The 19,617-nt window shown below is 39.2% G+C and overlaps 1 protein-coding gene across 4 annotated transcripts in view; it reads right to left on the bottom strand.

The window, feature by feature from the left end:
• Positions 1-19,617, bottom strand: part of CPNE4 (copine 4) — a 229,919-nt gene that overhangs the window by 17,709 nt on the left and 192,593 nt on the right. For all 4 annotated transcript variants that reach the window (XM_032106747.1, XM_032106732.1, XM_032106741.1 and 1 more), the window contains one exon: positions 5,592-5,646. In XM_032106747.1, coding sequence (XP_031962638.1) covers positions 5,592-5,646 — 55 coding nt within the window. The remainder of the gene's footprint in view (positions 1-5,591; positions 5,647-19,617) is intronic.

Below are 19,617 nucleotides of genomic sequence, written 5' to 3'. Positions count from 1 at the left end.
GGTCTGTGGTGGAAGTCAGCCTCACACTAAGGAATGTCCTCACAAAACCCTGAGTGTGTCATGGACCCTGGACTAAGTTTCAAATATGAAGCTGACGCTCTGCTCAGCCCTCCTCTCTTACCATCAATCCATAAAATCAATCCATAAAAGGGAAGGAGAGAGAAAGGCTGGCATGCTGAGGTGATTACATGGGATCAGCCTGGCGTGACTTGGGCTGCTGCACAGAACTGCACTCAAAGCCTGTAGCTCAAGACATTCACATGCATTTGGCTCTGTATTTATCTTTTCCCTCTGCAGGGCTCCAGATACATTCTCTAGCAGATACCATCATGGATGCAGGATTATTAAACCACAGCTGTCCAGGAACTTACTATTTCTCAGGTAACTCCTGAAAGGTTTTTAACAAGTAAAATAAGTAGCTCTTACATACATTATGATACCGATTACAGTGACAGCATTTCTGAGGATATGACAATTAAATAAACAGTACAGAATATTTTTGCTAAGAGAGGCTATAGAAATGTTGTTTCTTACCACCATACAATGCTTCCATTGTCTGTACACACACAGTGACAAACACCTGCAGTTTTCCATCAATGTGATGGCACCCATGAGTCTCTTGGAAGAATCATAACCATACTTCCACATGCTTATGACCACTTCAGTAGAAAAATCACACTGATTTAACATGGAAGGTAACTTATTTCCCCTATATTGGGATGCAGTGAAATTCATCCTCATAGCATGGCCCTTGCTAGAAAGGTTTTTCTAATTTAGGCTGAAAGGAAAGGAGAATTTCCTAGTTGATGAGAATTTTTGAGATTTCTCAAAAAATTATTTCATGAACTCAGAAAGTTCAAGTCACAAACAAAAACCCTACCTTGGAATCTGAAAAATAATAAATCCCCCAACATTGATAAAGCAACTTGCTGGAAAGCTTTTGAACTGTGCAAAGTTGTTCTATTTAAGTTTCATTGAAACTTGTTATTCTATTTTGGCCTACACATTTTTTAAACCCCTTTAACTGAATTTCCATTTTTAAAATAAGAAGCTATGGTTTTTATTTATTTTCAAATGCTGAATATGGATGCATGAATTCTGAAAATTAGTAATCCTTTTTTCCCCCTCTCTAGAATGTTGAATTATTTAAATTAACCTCCATGTCCCAGATAGCTCCAGCCTTCCTCTATGGTGATGGTACTAGGACTACTTGGCAAACAATCTGACAAATTCAGACATCTAGGAATGCTTTCTTAATAATTTAAATAGAGATTGTCAAAAATCCGTGAACAATAGATGCATACAAGTGTAAATGCCAAAATTCACTATGTTGGACACTTATCTGTGAATAAACTGAATGCTATTAAGCCACTGCCAGTCAGAAAACTAAATATGAAATGCCTGCATATTTTGCAAAAGCTTAAGACACTAATGAATTTCAAGTACTCTTGCTCAAAAGCTATTATTTTCAGAATGCTCATTAATCAAATAGTTTGGGAGCTGGACAGCTTGTGTTTCTCGCTAAGATACATTGTACACATTTCTGCTTGGCAAAGCTGGGCCATTTATTTTCCTTTATACTTCATTTTTGTGCATGCTGTCCAGTTTCCTTGTCTAAATCCGAGTTGCATGGTTAAGGAGACAAATTCTGTTTTGTCCCTTGGTCTGTTACACATCCTTCTACTGGTTCTTTTTTTTGTCAGGTTTGCATTTATTTTGGCCTTCAGTCTCCTGAAAAGTGCAGGAATCGTAAAGACCACAGCACTTTTCAAGTCTCTTACCTGTCCAACAAATCAGTGCAGGTCAGGGTTGTAAAGATGCTGCACTGTGTCTGTAACTGCAGTGAGTTTGTCTCCAGCATACATTCATGGCAAAATCAGGGAATGAAGCTTTCACTAAAAATACAGAAATAACCAGGGCTGTCTTAAAACAAACTGTAAATTGCTTAATACCTATTCACGTGTCAGCTTGCAATTCTTCTTTAGGAAAGAGGCCTTCACTAATGGCAATACACCTGTCATAGGGTTAACCCAATTTGAACTTGCTTTTAATTTTAACAGTAAGTCTTGTGCTCCTGTGTGGTTTTTCAGCTCCTTTGAGTCCTGCCTGCTAAGAAGTCAGTGTGTGTGGCTTGCTTTCTTTCTTCCTCTTCACTGTGACCTTTCACAGCTGTGTCTAAGCCCATATTATCTGCCACCTCTTCACTTTACATCAGACTTCTCAGATGCTTCCTCTAATTGAAAAAAAAATAAAGGCAGGGGTTGTAGACACTGCTGTGGAATAACTGGCACATTCTGCAAGTTTTGTATGATAGAAACTCACAAAGGGAATATTTCTCTCAGAGGTTTTCTGAGAACAAGGAGCAGGGTGACGTGTTTGTCAGGTCTTGGTGGAAGAAGATCATATTGTCAAATATTAGATGAAAGATCTCTAGACTGATGAGGAATGATATATATGGCAAGTCTTGCTTCCTTCACTCCCACAGATTCCTTATGCCACTAAGAAACTGCTGGTTTTCTGCTAACAGTTGAAGTGTGTCATTTGGAGTGGAAATGAGGGAAAATAAAGTCAACACAACATAGCAGTGTGCTCTTGAAATGGAAATTCTGTAGAAAGCATAAATAAAAACAAGATTTAAAGGGGTACAACATCAAGAGATTTATGAAGAGCCTGCAGAGATGGATACTGACATAGTTCAGGAAAGAAGCTATGTTGTTTACATTGTATGGAGGCTCCATGGTTACTCAGGAAGCCTTGGCAGTGGGAATAATTTCTTCCATAGCCCTAGCAATTTGCTGTCTACTGAAACAAATAGAAGACCAGATGCTGGAGTGCAGAGACCAACATGCTATGAGCAGGTTAGATCCCTTCATTAGGACTGGAAGCTTGAAAACAGACACTCTAAATTAACGAGAAGCTGATTTATCCACATGATGGGGTCAGAGCTTAGATGTTCTCATAATGATTCAACCTAAATTTGAAGATGTAAATTATTACAGTGGCACTGCTCTCCTTTAGTAAAACAAATATATGGTATGTATGACTTGTAATACCTGTGACTGAAAACATGAAAAGATCATTTGAATAGCACAAGATCTGCACCACTGCTGCAGTGTCTATAGTGTTACCATATTTTTGCAGCAGGAAATAAGAAGTTAAGGAAGAAACTTGGGAGTGCTTTTTTCCTACAGTCTCTGTTACTTCTAATTTTACCAGTTTCTTCTCTGTTTCCTATGCATCTTTGCTATGTTCCATATCAAACACCACTGCTGGCTTTGAATTAACTTTATAGCAGTGTAGACTAAATTATTGAAGGATTTTCAGGTTTATTGGTCTTGACTTAATAATGCACCATGATGAGGCTGACTCCTCACTCTTGAAGGATGTATCTTTCAATTCCGAAGTGCGTTCAAAGCCAAGCAGGGACTCAAAAGTGTTGATATTTTAAGAAGACAGATACTTTTATGGACAGTGTAGAGTATCACAGGGCGGGACTGAACAGTAGCACAAATGACTGTTAACTCCTCATGCGGTTCCAGCTGGATGTGCCCATGACAGACACCGAGCTGATTATTTGTCCCCATCTGTTGCCCAGAAGAGTTAGTCCCCTGCAACATGGTTCTTGTCTTCTTCAAGGTTTTATTATGTTTGTAAGCTGAAGTCATGTCATTTTGTCTTTGTCACTTTCTGTCAGAAGTTTCCATAGCAGAGATTAAAGATGTTGTTCTGGTCTTCACCTGCATCTCCATTTACTTTGGGACTTTTTTATTTAGTCACATATATGTAATCCACAAGCAAGCAGCCCCATCTTCTAAGTTTACCCTTACTTTTCAAAATCTGAAGGCCCTCAATCATCCTTTTCTTGCTTTGAGAAGTTAGCAACAGGCAGACTGTTCAGGAGAGCTCATGCTATGGGATAAGACTCTTCATTCATGCGTGCACTACTAAGTTCATTGCAAGTCTCTGAGTTTCTTAAGGGTATTTGTCAGGAAATTATCCAAACACTAATTCAGCCAAAGCAGAAAATCAATTGGTGTTGGTGATTTTAGGAATGAATATCTGATTACACAGACCACCAAAGTTACTTTCTGGCAAGACATCTGTTTTCCAGCTAACACCTGAAATGTGCTCTCACAATCAGTTGAGAAGGATGATACTGGGGTCTAACAAAACTGGTATGTTGCCAAAAGGCTCATGTGATCTGAAGCATCAGTGCCACCAGCTGATGGCTGGGAAGAGCAGTTTTATGCTGTGAACTTTATTATACTTCTGTCACCTGGAAACCACTGAAAAGACTTCAGCTGGCACAGTAACACCTTCCTTCAAGAAGTCCTTAGATAAGGATGGCTCTCTACAACTGAAAAAGTTGCAAGTTTTCCCCCATGCACTGACGGTCACCTCACAGATGATGGAACAACCAGGCCCTGGTACACCACCTTAAATAGCAGTGATGGTTGTCAGCTGCTGCAGTTGGATCAAACATACAACAGACACAGATGTTCTGAGCTCATAATACCACATTAAAATGTGTATCAGAGTTCTGGAAGCTGTCTCTGACTTTAGAAAGCATTAACGCTAGTGTTACACTTCAGAAACAAAGCAAGACAAAACACCTTGTCAGGCACAGACAAGCTTAGAAAGCAATGTTGTTAAAATATATGTTAACTTACCTTAGACATCTGTTTGCAAGACACATATCAAATTTGCTGTACATCACTACTGTTGTTCTTCTGCAGGTACCAAACCTACAAGCTGTGAGGAGCACACTGGTGCATTTTTTTCATGTGCTGATTCATGCATTACAATGCTGAATGCACACAATCCCTCTCAGAAATTCCCACTTGGCCAGTGTTCACCCCCCTACCCCAGCCACAGCCCAGAGACACAGCCCAGAGCAGGGCATACGGGGATACTGGATGAAATCTGCATGATCAGATGGCTAATACTTCTCTTTTCCAGACAGTATCTGAGTTGCAGAGTGCCCACCTAGATTTTGATTACTTATCTGTGCAGAACTACCTCTGTGCAACAAAGCATTTGAATTTCTACTTATTTCTTCTAAGGCCTTTCTCTGTTGGATACTCCTTCTTTCTCATCACTGTCTACACTCCAACCCTACCAGATGGCATATTTATGCTCACAATTGCAGCATCACTGCAGAGCACTCTCTTTTTTTTTTTGTTTATAAGTACCACTTCTCTCCAGCATGGCTACATGCTCTTGCATTTCTCTTCCTGGTATTGACCATGTCCACCATGACACTGAGATTTGCCACAGAGCAAAATTCTTCTCAAGTATTTATTTTCAGGAAGATGTTTGACAAGGGATGATCAAAACATCATTTCTCCTCTTAGCATCCACTAACAAAGCTTTGCCAATGCCACAAAATATTTTGGATCTCAAACAATTATTTTAAGTCTAGCCCTGCCTGATTTCTGTTTTCAGTGAGGTATCACTGGGTGAGAAAGCCAGATGGAAGAAAACAAGCAGAGGAGCTATTCCCATTTGCCCCTGCCCTGCCCTGCACCATTTCTCCCTCATTTTGTGCCTCATAACTCAAGGAAATTAGAAAATTACACTTAGGCACCTACTTTGTATTCTGGGGGTATTCTTGCTCCAAATCCAAAGGCTGGGAACATTTTGTCACTGGAAAAGAATGAAAAAAATATAAGAGTACCCACAGAGAAATGCAAATTGTTACAATAAACATTTAGTCCTCTGTATGCATTCGTGAGAAATACAAAGCGGCACAGAAATGGCTTTTAAGTCAAGTGAGGGCAGACTGGAAGGGTACTGGATTGGAGAAGTGGGGTTGTGTGCTGAACAGAAGGGGGGGAGTGGAAGATTTTTCAGGTGAGCTCCTAGTATTTTTGGGAAATTAAAATCACTTGGAGAATACTGAGGGATCAGTATTGTATGTCTTGTGCTTCTCCCACAAATGCAATAACAAGTCTGTATTACCCACTCTTTTGTGTTACCTGGCTGAAGCAAGAGAGTTTGTTGACTGAACAGCCTGTAACAACATTTATTTCATATAAGTAGGGATGTGCTCCCCCAGCTCAGAAAATGGGTCTAGCAAAGATGACTCAGATTAAAAGTGTTTGCAAATTTGGGTTCTTACAGTTGTCCAGTTGCTCAAAAGGGACTTCCTAAAATATCTGGAAGGGGCACTTTCATGCTCCCAAAACTGCAGGTTCTGTAAAGCTTTCCACCTGCGTCTTTAGTAGTTCCACTAAAACATGAGATTAATTTACTTAGACATAGATTGACTGATAACCCGCCAAAATGCCTTGAAAGTTTGCTTTCAGACACTACAGTGAGGTTATTCTACCCAAGTAAAATCTGCAAGAGAAAAAATACCTGATTCAGAGAACCTGGAAACTTCAAAGCTGTTAATACCCTTTCAGAAATGCAATGTCTCACACAGCCCACATGCTGTCAAGCTGCCTCTTCCCAGATGGCAAAGTGGAAAACAACAAGCTGCAAGGAATGTCTTGTCCCTGAGTCAGCAAAGCACTTGATCACACACACTTGAGGTTAACAATTCACTCAAACATATGCTTAATTCTAGACACATCCTGAAGTCTCACTGATGTCACTGAACTGTACTCCAGTCCTCTGATGAATCAGACTTGTTTTATCCTAGTCTACTTACAGGGTTTCACGGCCCTTGGAAAAGTTGAGTTCCAACTACCATGATTGGAACTTTTAAAAATTCCCAGGAGAGGCCAGCAGCTTCAATTTTTTTGGTGTAGTTCAAGAGATGGCCACTCTACGTATCAACTGAGTAATTCAGATCTCAGACATACTCCAAAAAGATAATAGCACCCATTAAAGCTGCTTGGTTCTTTTGTCTGGCATAGGCTGTTAAAGGCCTCATGATATTTCTGATACAACCTAAAGAAAAACTGAAGGCCTTAAAAGAAAGCAGAACTGTGTTCCCTCTGCTGCATAGATCTTGTGAGCACAGTTCTGTGTACCATATGTTACACCATGTGACAATGGATCTTGGAAAGGAAGACTAACATCATTTGCATGGTAATGAAACAATTTTTTTCCCAAGAGATGTCAGAAATGAAGTAGCTGCTGACATTCAATGCTAACCACCTGCTGATAGCATTCTCTTTGATTAAACACTTCTGTAAGCGGGAAAGCCCTTACAAATGCATGCAGAGAATTCAGGCACACACTTTGAGGGGAAGAAATAAGAAACCATTAGAAAAGAATCCGGGGGGGGGAGAAATCTTGTTTTACATCAATGATTAAGCATGGCTGGATTAGAAAATCAAACTCTGCTGAGCTGCAGCTAATTGATTTGGGGCAAGAACAAACAAAGGCTAAAAAAGAATTTTACTTAGAATTTTACTGAGGTAGAACATAAGGGTCTAAGTTCAATGTTGGCCGCAGTTATATAACTGGGAGATGCCTAAACCCATCCAGTGCCTGCATTTCTACTGCAATGTTTCTGGAGTGTAAACAAGCGTAGGCACTCTTATATCTACAGCTCCATCTTCTGCTCTGCAGCAATTCAGAGACAGCAATAAGTCATACCTCCAGCAGCCTGGATTCTCCTTCTGGTGGCGAGACTCCCACATTCCCAGTCACACAGTGGCACAGCCCCCACTGTTATTCTACACCCAGAATACCTTACCTCCACAGCCAGGACACTTGCCTTTATATTTGAACCTCCCACATCTCATTTTTGAGTAAGTGCAACCATTACACTGTGAAAGAGTAAAGCATGATCATGTACACCCTCAGAATGGGGCTCCACATGGCTGCTTTTTAGAGGGAAGGACATGAATTCTAGAGAGCAGGGGTATCCTGGGGTCTTCTCCTGTGCTTAGTACTTTCTGTTGCCTCACCTAGAATAGCTCCACACTCTCATTAGGTAGCTCACCAGAATTTAGGTCCATATCTCTGGTAATCTGATTCAAGCTGCTGGGACCAAGAAATTAACTCTCATGTGCTACTGGAGCTTGATTTCTAAGGTAAGAAGGGAACCTTTTGACACTCATGACATCTCTTGCATTAAAAAACATCATCATGTTATCCCCTGACCACACCTCAAAAATTGCAGCGGACAGCTTTCAGAATAAAAATAAAATTTAAATTTATGGAACACTTTTCCTGCTATCACACAAAACAAAGTGTTTAGCTAATATAAAGGTCTCACTATTTAGTACGTGAGCAGTTTAATGGCTTAGTGGTATTTTACAATATAACCCCCTCTAGTCTTCCCATCCACCTCTCACTTCATTACATGAGAAACAAATCCAACAGCTGAGCCTGCAGCCCTCATTCTGCTTGTCCTGCACTCTGAGACACAGCAGGGAAAAAGTGACCCAGAAGGGCAGAAAAGAACTCTCTCTTCCAGGATAATCCCTTATGGTATAGGGGTGTGTGTGCGCTGATCTAAAAGACCCAGGGCTATCATGGCAGCATGCAGAAGAAAGCAGAGCAGCTTCCTGGCTTCTGGAAGATATGTCAAGGTCTAGGCCATCCAGGAACTTAAACTGGAGTCAGAAAATGAAAAGAAGGTTTGCTCCTGCCTCAGGGGTGAATTGCATGCATCAGGGACTCCAGCCCTGTTTCCTAGCCTGGCGTTTCAGTAGAAAAGGGATCTGCTCTAATGACTTTTCTTCCTTTGTAATTTAAACTCACTCAAAAGAAGAAAAGTGAGAACCAGTTTTCTTTTCCTTTGTATTGCTTGCTCAGACATTTGGGTGTCATTTATAGCAGGAAAAGGCCTTTGACCCTGGCTGAAGCAATGGGACACGGCCATAGGCATGATCAGTGAGCACCCTCCCTGGTGCAGTGCTAGTTCCTGTCAACCAGCACCCCCAGAGACTTCCCAGGGACAGTGCTGGGTCCAGCTGTGCCTGACGCTGCTCCCAAATGCAGTCTGGGCATCACCAGTTTGTGCTGGGAGGAAGAAAGCTGAGACACAAGGACACGGGCAGTGTCATGTCCTCGTCCTCAGGCAACCTCAGGATCTGTGACTTGTTTTGTTTAAAGCTAGCCAGAGTCCTTGGTACATGCAGGGAAACTGCCTGCACTGTCCTGCTGGAGGCAGACTGCTAAAGAGAAAGGACAGGAGAGAAACATGGAACTGGAAAAACAAGCTGCTTCTATAGAACCTGAAACTTACAGTATCAGGAAAGACATGGCAGAATCTTTGCAAAATTACTCTGTCATGTCTACTTCACCTTTTATATTTTCTTTGTTTTACATAGTTCTTTGAAAATTTAAACACAGTGTAACTTTCAAAAAGCTGAAGTACTTGACATGAAGATCAAAAAAGCAGAAGCATCAGACTCTGGTTTTTATACCTGGTTATTTAAGGACATGAGTAGTCATGCAAGCATAGATGTATATGGCTTCTGGTAGTTTTTCAGTCAAACAGGCATATACTGAAAGATACCCAAGACTGAGCAGATCTATGTTATACCCTAAAAAAAAATCAGGGAGAGTGGTCAGGTTCAGTGTTCATATTGATAAATGTAAATTAATGCGCACATAAATTAATTGTCAGGGCTCCAAGACTGCAGTCTTCTGACCAGAAATACAACCAGTTAAAAAAAAGTCCCTCAGTAACCTCAACTATAACATACCACATAGCAGAAAATAATATCTGAAAATAACCCATATTGTCCTTTTGGGACATTGCTCAGTTTTAGACACTCATCCTTCAAGCTATCTAGTTGGAACAGCGCAAGAGCAATGATAAATCAAAACACTAACAGGGGGAGAGAGAAGAAAGATTTCAGTGAGCTGTACTGCACATACAGAAAAAGAGATGAATAGAGGTAATAACTAAGATTTTGTAAATTGGTAAAAGTGATACAGATAATGATCCTGTTTCCTATTTCACTAGGAAGCCTAGTGCTACTGGAAGGAAAGAAATATGCTTATAATAAAGAGACAAAATTAAGAACATTTCAAAATCTTGTCTCATTAACCACTGGTGCCCTCTGACATGTAGTATCATTGAAACCAGGATATTACATTTATTCTGAAAAGGATTTGCTATTCCTAGTAATGAGAAGGAGAAAACTCTTCCACTAGGTAAAATTAATTAGTCAGACACTAGAGACATTTTGCAACCTCCTCAGAAGCCTCAGGGACAGACAATGCTTGAGACATTCACCAGTGCAGCAACACCTGTATTCAAAAAGGTTGCCAGGATTATGCTCTCTGAAAATCACTTCCTTTAAAAATCAAAATTTGGAATCTGAGTTCTTAATTGTATGGAGAAAAAAGGCCTAAGCCATTCTATATTAATTCTGAATTAATTAATTCTGAAAGATTAATTCCTAGCTAGCCACACTTACACAGCTTCTTTGGGACTAATTTTACTGGTTCCCATGAAAGCCTTTTGGTATGTAGCTATAGTTGTGCTAAAGTTTATCCTCCTGAAGTCAATGCAGCATTTGCATGGATGCTACTTAACTGACCTTTCATACTCTCATCAGCATGAAAACCTGCTCACTTCATGCTAGAACAACACAGTAGCACAAACAATACTAATGATGAGGTGAATGGGGGGAAAAGGAAAAAACATGGAGTGAGAAGAGAGAAACACTAAGAGCCTATTTTTAGTTGTAAATACCTGAGAATCTTAAATTCACAGCTTGCAAAGAGAATACCTGACTAGAATCCCTGGATATTAAGCTGTCATTGTAATTTTGGTCTTGGGTCAGATCAGAATTACCAGAGAGGTATTTTGAAAGTACTGGATGCAGCAAAATCAATTACTATGCCTTTCACTTTCATTTCCAGTCTTAAAAGAATAAACTTTGGATTTGCTCCGCTTCACTTTTCTCATGATGAAATCAGATAATTTTCCTCCATTAGAAAGGAATTTCAAATTGACAAAATTAAAAAGAGAAGTGTGTGTTACACATGTAATTGAAGAAAGTGTGAATGTGAGGAGAGAAAGAAGGAGAGGAAAAGGGCATGGAAAGAGGAAGGGTGAGAACAGAGAGGAAAAAGGAAAGAAAAATATAGAAAACAGCAAATGCCACAAACAAAGTAGAGCTATCTCTAAACTCAATTAAAATAGTAATCTTTCATGTTCAGGGAGTGATCTGGAAGAACACGAGCTGAATTAAGTGGTTTTTTTCTAAAGCATATGAATGAATCATGTTTCTGAGTATATTATTTAGTACTTATCTGAAAAGGGCTTGATGCCAGTAAATTCTGAATCATAACAGCTTACACGGATTAACAACAGTTCCAAAGAAAATACAGAAATCATTTGAAATATTTAAACATTTTCAGCTCCCGCTTTGCAAGCAGAGCTGGGTAAATAAAGGAGATGATCTGGCATGGGGGTTAGAACTAGATGATCTTTAAGGTCCCTTGCAACCTAAGCCATTCTACGATTCTATGATCAAATAGGGCTAAATAAAACCATTTCAGTGGAAGGGACCAGAGTCCATCCACTTCACCACTTGCAGTCTTGCACAGCCACCTTGCTCCTCCAGGATGCAGACCCAGGATGCAGACCCAGGCTGTGGTCCAGCTCTCAGCCTGCCCCAGATTCAGAAAGACCACAAGAGTTCAGCAGTAGCAGTGTTTTCACCCACTAATCTGTATTCTCCTCTAAGGGATTGCTACTGTGTCGCCACATATTCACTGTGTGGTTACGTCTGGTTCGATACAACCACATCTCTGGTTTCGGCCAGGTTACTGCATGTTTAACCAAACCTGCTCTGTGCCTAACACAGCTTGGCATTCAGTCCATAATGCACAGTGATTTCTAATGGAGTAGCAAGGATAAGCTGATTATCATACATCTTGATCACAAAAGAGAGCTGGGAGCATGCAAGCCAGTGGTAAATCACTGCATCAGTACATTGTTTGGGCTATCACAGAGACGCTACGTAATCTGGTGCAAAATCCTGACACTAAAATTCACTCACTATCTTTAATTACAGCTCCCAGGCACCTTAGGGGAGCTGGAATCTGCTGAATACTGAGAAATAGGTACTGTCATGTAATTGCAATTCAAAAATATGAAGCAACGCCTGTCTCACCTGCGGGGGAAACAGATAATGAAGCAGGGGAATACAAATTCCCTGAAGCTAACCATCAAAAGGCATCAACTCATGAAATAACTACAAAGCCAAATCCAGGAACAATGGATTTAAACTCCCCCTTGTTAACATTAAAAGAATGGCACAAGAAGCTCTACAGGGTAAAAATAGCAAGTAAATGCAGAAATTCCTAGGCTGGGGAAAAGTAAATACACACAGAAAAAAAAAAGTCATTAGAGCTTGAGGGAGGAGTAGGTTAAGCAAAAGGAAATGGCAGTGAGATCAATCACTTGCTAGAAGGATAGCCTAATAAAATAACATACTCAGGAAGGTGAGACAAAATGTCAAGCTTCCCTGCAAGATAACAAATAAATTGCAGTGACCTGATTTATGCCTACATGAATGACCCAATTCAGGAAAATGCATCTTGAAAAAGAAATGAGATTCTACAACTGGGAATAAACTAGGAAAGGGTATGCTGCAAGACACTACAGTGAGTTGTCTTTAACTTCTTAAACCAGGCAGTTTTCAGTCCGTCTTGTATTTTAAGAGGTTTCACATATATCCCTCCAAAACCCTAACTCTGTATATAGTGATTTGTCTTATCTGTGGGATTATGTATAGAAAACTGTACCATCACTGGAAAGGTAATTCTCACACAAACTGAAATCTCAGGTATTTAAAACTCGACATGTCTTGAAGGCAACACTGCAGGCAGGAGGCTGAACTCCATCATGTAAGGTACAGGTTGTGAAGAACCCCAGACTGACCAGTGATGGGGCCCTGCCCTCCTGAACCACGAGTGTGGCTTACAGTGTGTACTGCACTAAGCAAGCACAAGAACAAAAGCTTTGCCACCACATAGGCACATAGTTCTGTCCTTTTTTACAAATTACATTGAAAAGGGCTGGTCAGAGATCTTCCTCTGCAAGAGTTTTATATCAGAAAATATCTATCCGTAAGGGGTATGCTGGGAAGAGGGAAATAGAGGACTGCATTGCAATATATATACAGAGAGTTGGTGGGAGAAGAATTTCTCATCAAATGCTCTCGAGAAAAAAATGAACTTTCTAGGATGAGCAGGATAAAACCTTTATAGAGATTATACAGTGACTTAATGTGATCAAATGGGCTGTTGGTGTACTTTTTCCAAAAGCAGAATGACTTTAAGTCAAAGTGAAGAACACTAACAAAATAAATTAGAGCAATACCATAATTGAAGTATGCTGATGACTAAACATTCAGCTAGGCAGCACTGAATATGCAGGAGGAAATGGGCTACTATCTTCTGTTCATCTGATCATTTGGAATCTCTGACCAAAGATAATTTCACCATAATTTGGAGGCAATTCTAAGATAGTAAATGCAACCTAGTTCACAAGAATTGCCTAGCTTTAATGAAGAGCAATTGGACCCACAAACCTGTTAAACTCAGGCATGGTATTCATTTACCCCACAGATGAGTTTCCAAATGTGAATAATTTGCTTCTCAGCTATATGCTTATATAATGGAGTAGATGACTAAACTAGTTACATACTTAAAAATGCAAGGAGGAAAGTCACACTTCTGAAATTGTGGAGATGCTTGCATTGACTAAAGATGTACTAGAACAGCATCAAATGGCATCAGTGAAAACAACAAGAGAAATTGCTCCTTTACTTATGCTTGTTTACTTATACTTCACACAGATGTGTAGTCTCTACAGTAGCAGTTGGTGGAATGCAATTTTTGCAGGGTTTTATACTGCACGTCATTTTCTTCAGAAAGGAATTTTGACAGAGAAATCCCTACAGTACCAGTCTGCACCATTGTAGGACAGTGCCAGGTACTGCACTGACCAATGCTCTTCAGAGGAGATTTCAAACTGAGTTGAGAAATAATAAAGACCACATAGAAAAGCCATGTAGAAGGTTCAGATTTTGAGGTATCTACCAGCTGACAGAATGTAACAGATGTCTGAAAAGCATTTGGAGGAAACTGCAGCTAAGCAGTTTCTTAACAAAAGAAACTTGGAAGGGACTGCTCGTGACTGGTGCACTGGCATAGGAACTGAGTTCCTGGAAGAAAAGAGACAAAGAAGACACAAAGATGAAAACTCAGCAACAGAAAAGGCAGAGCTGTAAGAATTGACAGGATCTGCCCAGATAAATGGCCCGCATAAATGTATATAAATGTGTGTGTGTCTATAAATACATGTACACACACAGGTGCATGTCTGTATGCATGTACATTTGCAGAAGAAGCCATTATGAAGTCCTCTTCCCAACACAGTTGGTGTATGAGACTAATTCTCCTGTACTGAGTCTTGGGATAAAAAGTGGTGATTGTGGAAACCCCTACATGGCAGCAGTCTACAAATTCTACAAGGGCAAATACTGAATATACATTTTTATTTATTGTGTAATCGTGCCAGTCTAGGTCCTCAGCTATTAAAGCCAAGGATTTTCACTCCAGTTTGATGATGGAAACTATTAGTGATTCCTTTTTGCCAGTGCAGTTCTAGACCTGGGTTATCCAAACACTTCAGAATATGTTTACCCACACCCGAGCTTGCTGACAAACATAAGCTACAAGTTTTTCTGTACAGGTTACTGTTTCTCCATTTTTCTTTTGTTGTATGTCTAGGCAAATTTGGTCCTATTAAAGCACTAAATAAAAAGATCCATGTCTTTTCCCTCAAGAGTTTTAAATTTGTTTAGATATGGTAATCAGCTTTTTTGCTAAACAGCCTCCAGAAAGGTTGTTTCTGTAATTAAAGTGATAAAGAGAGATGCTTAATAATTAAGCATATTTTTTATTTACTGATCTGCATGAGTAGATAAAATTTTAACATCTACAGCTCTATGTAGGGAGTTCATGAAATATTTAATGTCACATATAGTGCCAATTATTCTAGGCATCATTTTTTTTGCCCCAGTTTTAATGAACTACTATTATACTACTATCACAATCAAAGCAAGGTTCTGTTTTTCTCTTTGTGTCTGGCAAAATTACCTCAAGGTATTTAAGACAGATCCTTCCAGCCAAGGTAACTTTTTGACTCTTCATCCACAAACCCAAACAGAGCTTCAGAATGAAGTGACCTGTTAGGTCTTGGGGATAAGGCTTTGATTACTAAAGCAAGGTGTAAACTCTGGGATCTCTCTCCACTTAAATCCTTAATTGAAACCACAGTATTTAAGCATGGACTGATATTTGTATTTGGGACTAACTGCACTGATTTGTATATGACTTTCACAACATGTACTGTGTTACATATCTCTTGTCCTCTTTCTCCTCTCTAACTGCCCTCTGCTGGTGTCTGAGGAAAAGTATTTCTGGGACAGTTGGAACTTTCACCAGGCCTATATTTTTTTTCACTTCTTAGTTCTACACCAAAAGGGACAAGCTGGGCTGGGAACCCTGGTCCCTTTATTTTCTCCTTTCATTTTTTTCCCTTCTAAATTTTCAAGTGGAATTTACAGGGAAGGATGGGCTTATATACAGTTTTCAATCATAGTGAACATACTTGCTCAGGCCTAAAATGTGAAAAAGAAACAATTAAGAGCAATTTTTGCATTTACTCAGCAACTGCTGCAATTCATTGTCTGCAGAAGATAATGATGCAACTCAGACCGGGAGTTTCATGTCTTTTGTGGAAAGTGGCCTGGTTTCTAAATTTTCACTCAAGTATTTTTTAGAGGTCTACTGTCTTAAGGTGACTTTATGATGCTGTACCCCCTATTGCCTGCTCTATGCCAGACACGAGTCTGCACCTTTAAGGGTGGGGAGGAGCCGGTGGAATTCCTTCTGCGGCCGGTGTTCAAAAACACAAATAACTCGCTCGCTCTCGCTCCCAGCACTCAGCTCCTTTTCTCAGGAGAGATGGAGAGTTAAAATTCTTTGCTTTTTGGCTAGCCTGCTAGCTGAGGCAAGAACCTTTCCTGGGACTTTGGTTTTTCTTCTTCTTCTCTTCTGGACCTTTCAGCAACACCAGAACATCACTGGGAGGCCCCACACTGCAGCCCGGAGGGGCCCACACCGAACCCCACACCCAGAGAGGGCAGAGCCACACCTACAAAGAACTCTGAATCTTCCTAGGTCTTCTCCTCAGCGAGAGGTTTCATTATTTAACATTATTCATTCTTTTTTTTGGTGCCTGCATGCACCCTGATTGTTAAATAAATAGCTTTTTTCACTTTCCTCCGAGGAATTGCTTTCTGAACCTGGTGGGGAGAGGGGGTGCTGAAATCTACCTTCTATTAGAGGATACATTCATTTCAGACGTTTTCCTCCAAATTTGTCTCAAACTGCGACATCTACACATAAATAATTTCGGCCCTTTGCAGGAATAATGTACTCTTTGCTCATTAGTGGCCTTTGGAGAGGTTGCTAGTCAAGTAGGTTTTACACAAGCAGTTTATTTGTTAACATACGATCTCAGTGTGAATGTCACTTTCAAGGACCTACTTGAGGATTTAGAGTTAAGGAGACTATTTGCCTAAATGAAAAGAAAACATTAGTGTCAGGAAACAGAGTTTATCTTCCATGCGTTTCAAGAGCTCTTGAAACTGAAGAAAAATCTGCAGTATTTTTAAGAGTGAATAAACAGAGAGATTTAAAATAATTAAGAAATAAGACTACTTTGAAGTAGATTTTGAATAAAATGGAGATCAATTTGATGAGATTTTACAAGACTATGTGGTCAAATATATGGAGTCATGCATTGAGTGAGCGCATAGATAAGAATGGGGATGACCCATCAAGAATGGGAAGTTCCACAAATATCCAGTGCAGTAAATGCTTAAAAGCATTTGATAAAGTACATCTAACCTTTGTCTTTCTCAAGGAATGAATATTGATTTGACCATACAAAAGCTGATTCTCCTACATGTTTGTGAATACTTTTTATTAATCCAGTGAAGAACTCTGTATGCACAAACATAAAACTACGTGTAGAAAAAAAATAATAAAAATCATCCAGGTAAATGGGAGGCACTGGACATTTGGGTGTGGGCAAACAATGAACAATAAAGTTCAAATTCAGTAAAACTCTTAATTCCATTTTAGTGCCATCTATACTTTGCATAATACCTCAGGATTTGCTTGAGTCAGACTGAATTCAATAGGATTAGATAATAAGGTCTATTGTCTTGCTGATTAAGAACAGAAATTTTAATGCAAAGATAAATATTTAATGTAATATAATGAGATTCTTAATAAGCAGAAGCAAAAGGAAAGCTACTAACTGCAGAAATCAGATTTCAAAGTGAGGAGCAGATTATCAAGTCCTGCCATGGGCTTCACTCACAATAACATCATTGTGATAACAACATTGTGATAACCTGCAATAATGTAAGATCATTTAGGAGGTTTTTCAGACTTTAGTATTGTGTACAAGTAAAACATTTATCCTTAAAAATAAGCTATTTACAGTCTCATTCCAGCCCATTCTTCCTTTGCTAGAAACAGCAATCACTGCAGAATGAAAGATGAGCTACACTCATGGCTACTTGCTTGTATTCCAGCACCAGTAAAACAAATCATTAAGATCAAAGCACCAGCCCTTTTTAATAAACTGTGAGTACTGTTGTTATTGTGACTTATGGCTTTGCTCTGCAGAGAGGGAAGATACAAAAGAGCACAAAAGAGAAATCATTTTTTTTTACTGAATGGTTCAGTATTAACAATAAATATAGTACATCATATATATAATACCTCTATGTTACATGCATACCTAAATATTAATACACATGCGAGTAGAACTGTAGTTTTATATACAAAGAGGAGTTCAGGTCCTGACTTGCAGTCAGGACATGGCCAGACCTTATGCTGGGACAAAAGAGGAAAGCAAATGTTCCCTGATTCTCCAGTTTGGCCACAGGCTTCTCTGGCTTCCAAAATGGTGCTGTTCCGTGCCAAGCAGGGGGCAGTTTTATGATACAAATTGAAAAGCATTTGGGGAAGAGGTGCCACTCAGAACAGGACACATTCAAAATTACTCTATAACTTAAGAGAGCTTCATGGCTTTTAAAAGATTTTAGTCAGAGACCTTTTATTTCAATTGATGAATGAGTTTGCCTTTCCTCATATCTGGGTATTCAACCAGCAAAGACACCTGCCACCTACCCTTTGAAAACAGCATTCTCTTGAAGGGGTTTCCACCAGGCTCCAAAACAAATGGGTGGCCAAAACCATTGTTTAGAGTTGTTGAAGGTTAGAAGCCCTAAGCCAACACAGAGAATTGGGTTTAACCCCATCTGCCTTGAGTAAACTTGCTAACTCATTGTGCAAAACATGTAGAGAGAATATACACATAATAGTAGTGATCAATTGATTTTTCAGGATCCTGGCTAGGCTGGTATTACTGGTCATCAGAAATTATTTGTTTTGATTTCTGATACAGAGAACTCAATACAGAAAATACTGAGGTAAAAAATAAACATTAAATGATACAGAAGCAGATCTTTTAATATTAAGTACTTCAGTGCCCAATGATTTTTCATAATTTTTGCCTGTTTCTCTATGCTAGAAAAAGGTGGAGTAGACTTGCAGAATTCCAAGATAAAATTATACCAGTGACGTAACTTTTAATATAAAAGACAGTTTCTGAAAATGTTTCAACAGAAATACGTATTTCTCACTTATTACTTCATGAGGTCATTTTTAAACATTCATGAGCCACTTATCTTAAAATAAATTCTTCTCCATGAAGCTGTCTGCTTATTTTTAAGTTTTCAATGTGTTTTCCCCTTTCCAGTATTTCTAACTACATTTTAGAACCTAATTCCTTAAAACTAATAAATGTTTCTCCTTCCTTTATGATCCACTGCTGTTGTTGCTTAGCCACTGGTTATCACCTACACACTCTATCTTCTCTTTTATGAAAAACATTGTTATAGCCTGAAACAATTCTGCCATATAGATAAAGTATTAAGTATTTTATGCAGGTGAATAGCTCTTCCATTTCCATTACCATTATCAGATTGGCCTAGTCCTACAGGACTGCAGCAATTCTACAATCAGGATAATGATCAATGTCTCCCTCTCATTCTCTGAATATTACTGATAAAAGAACGAATCTTAAATTTCACGCTTAACCATGCAAAACGGCGCTACTCATTTAACTGTTTCAGGAATCTCTGAACCATACGGATAAATGTGCTTTCGGACGAGCAGAGTTTATTCCACTGTACCAAGGGATGTGAGGCAACACTTAATTTGGAGCATTAATTACTTACAGATGATTATGTTCAGCTGATATGTACAGAAACCTAGATTATGAGTAGATTTGGCTTGACTGACGAAACTAGCTAGAGTTTGTAAAAGAAAATTTTGCATTTTGAATGTAGTCTCTCTATGTATTACTTGCCAATCCAATTCCCCCCAAAATACAAATAAATGTGAATGTTTCTAATGAAAGAAGTATTTTCATTAATAACCACATGGGGATTTTTTTGCAATTTAAAAAAGCAGTCTGCTGGTATATAAGTAACAAAAGTACTTAGAATTCTACAGCTCTGCTATTGGAATGCAAAAAGTATTGCAAACAACAGATTGTATTTTACTCATCTATTCTTTCACTTGATTCAAATA

This window comes from Corvus moneduloides, chromosome 1 (assembly GCF_009650955.1).
Source record: "Corvus moneduloides isolate bCorMon1 chromosome 1, bCorMon1.pri, whole genome shotgun sequence".
Lineage (NCBI taxonomy): Eukaryota > Metazoa > Chordata > Aves > Passeriformes > Corvidae > Corvus > Corvus moneduloides.
Note: the sequence above shows the minus strand (reverse complement) of the source record. Positions and strands in the feature narration are given on the sequence as shown.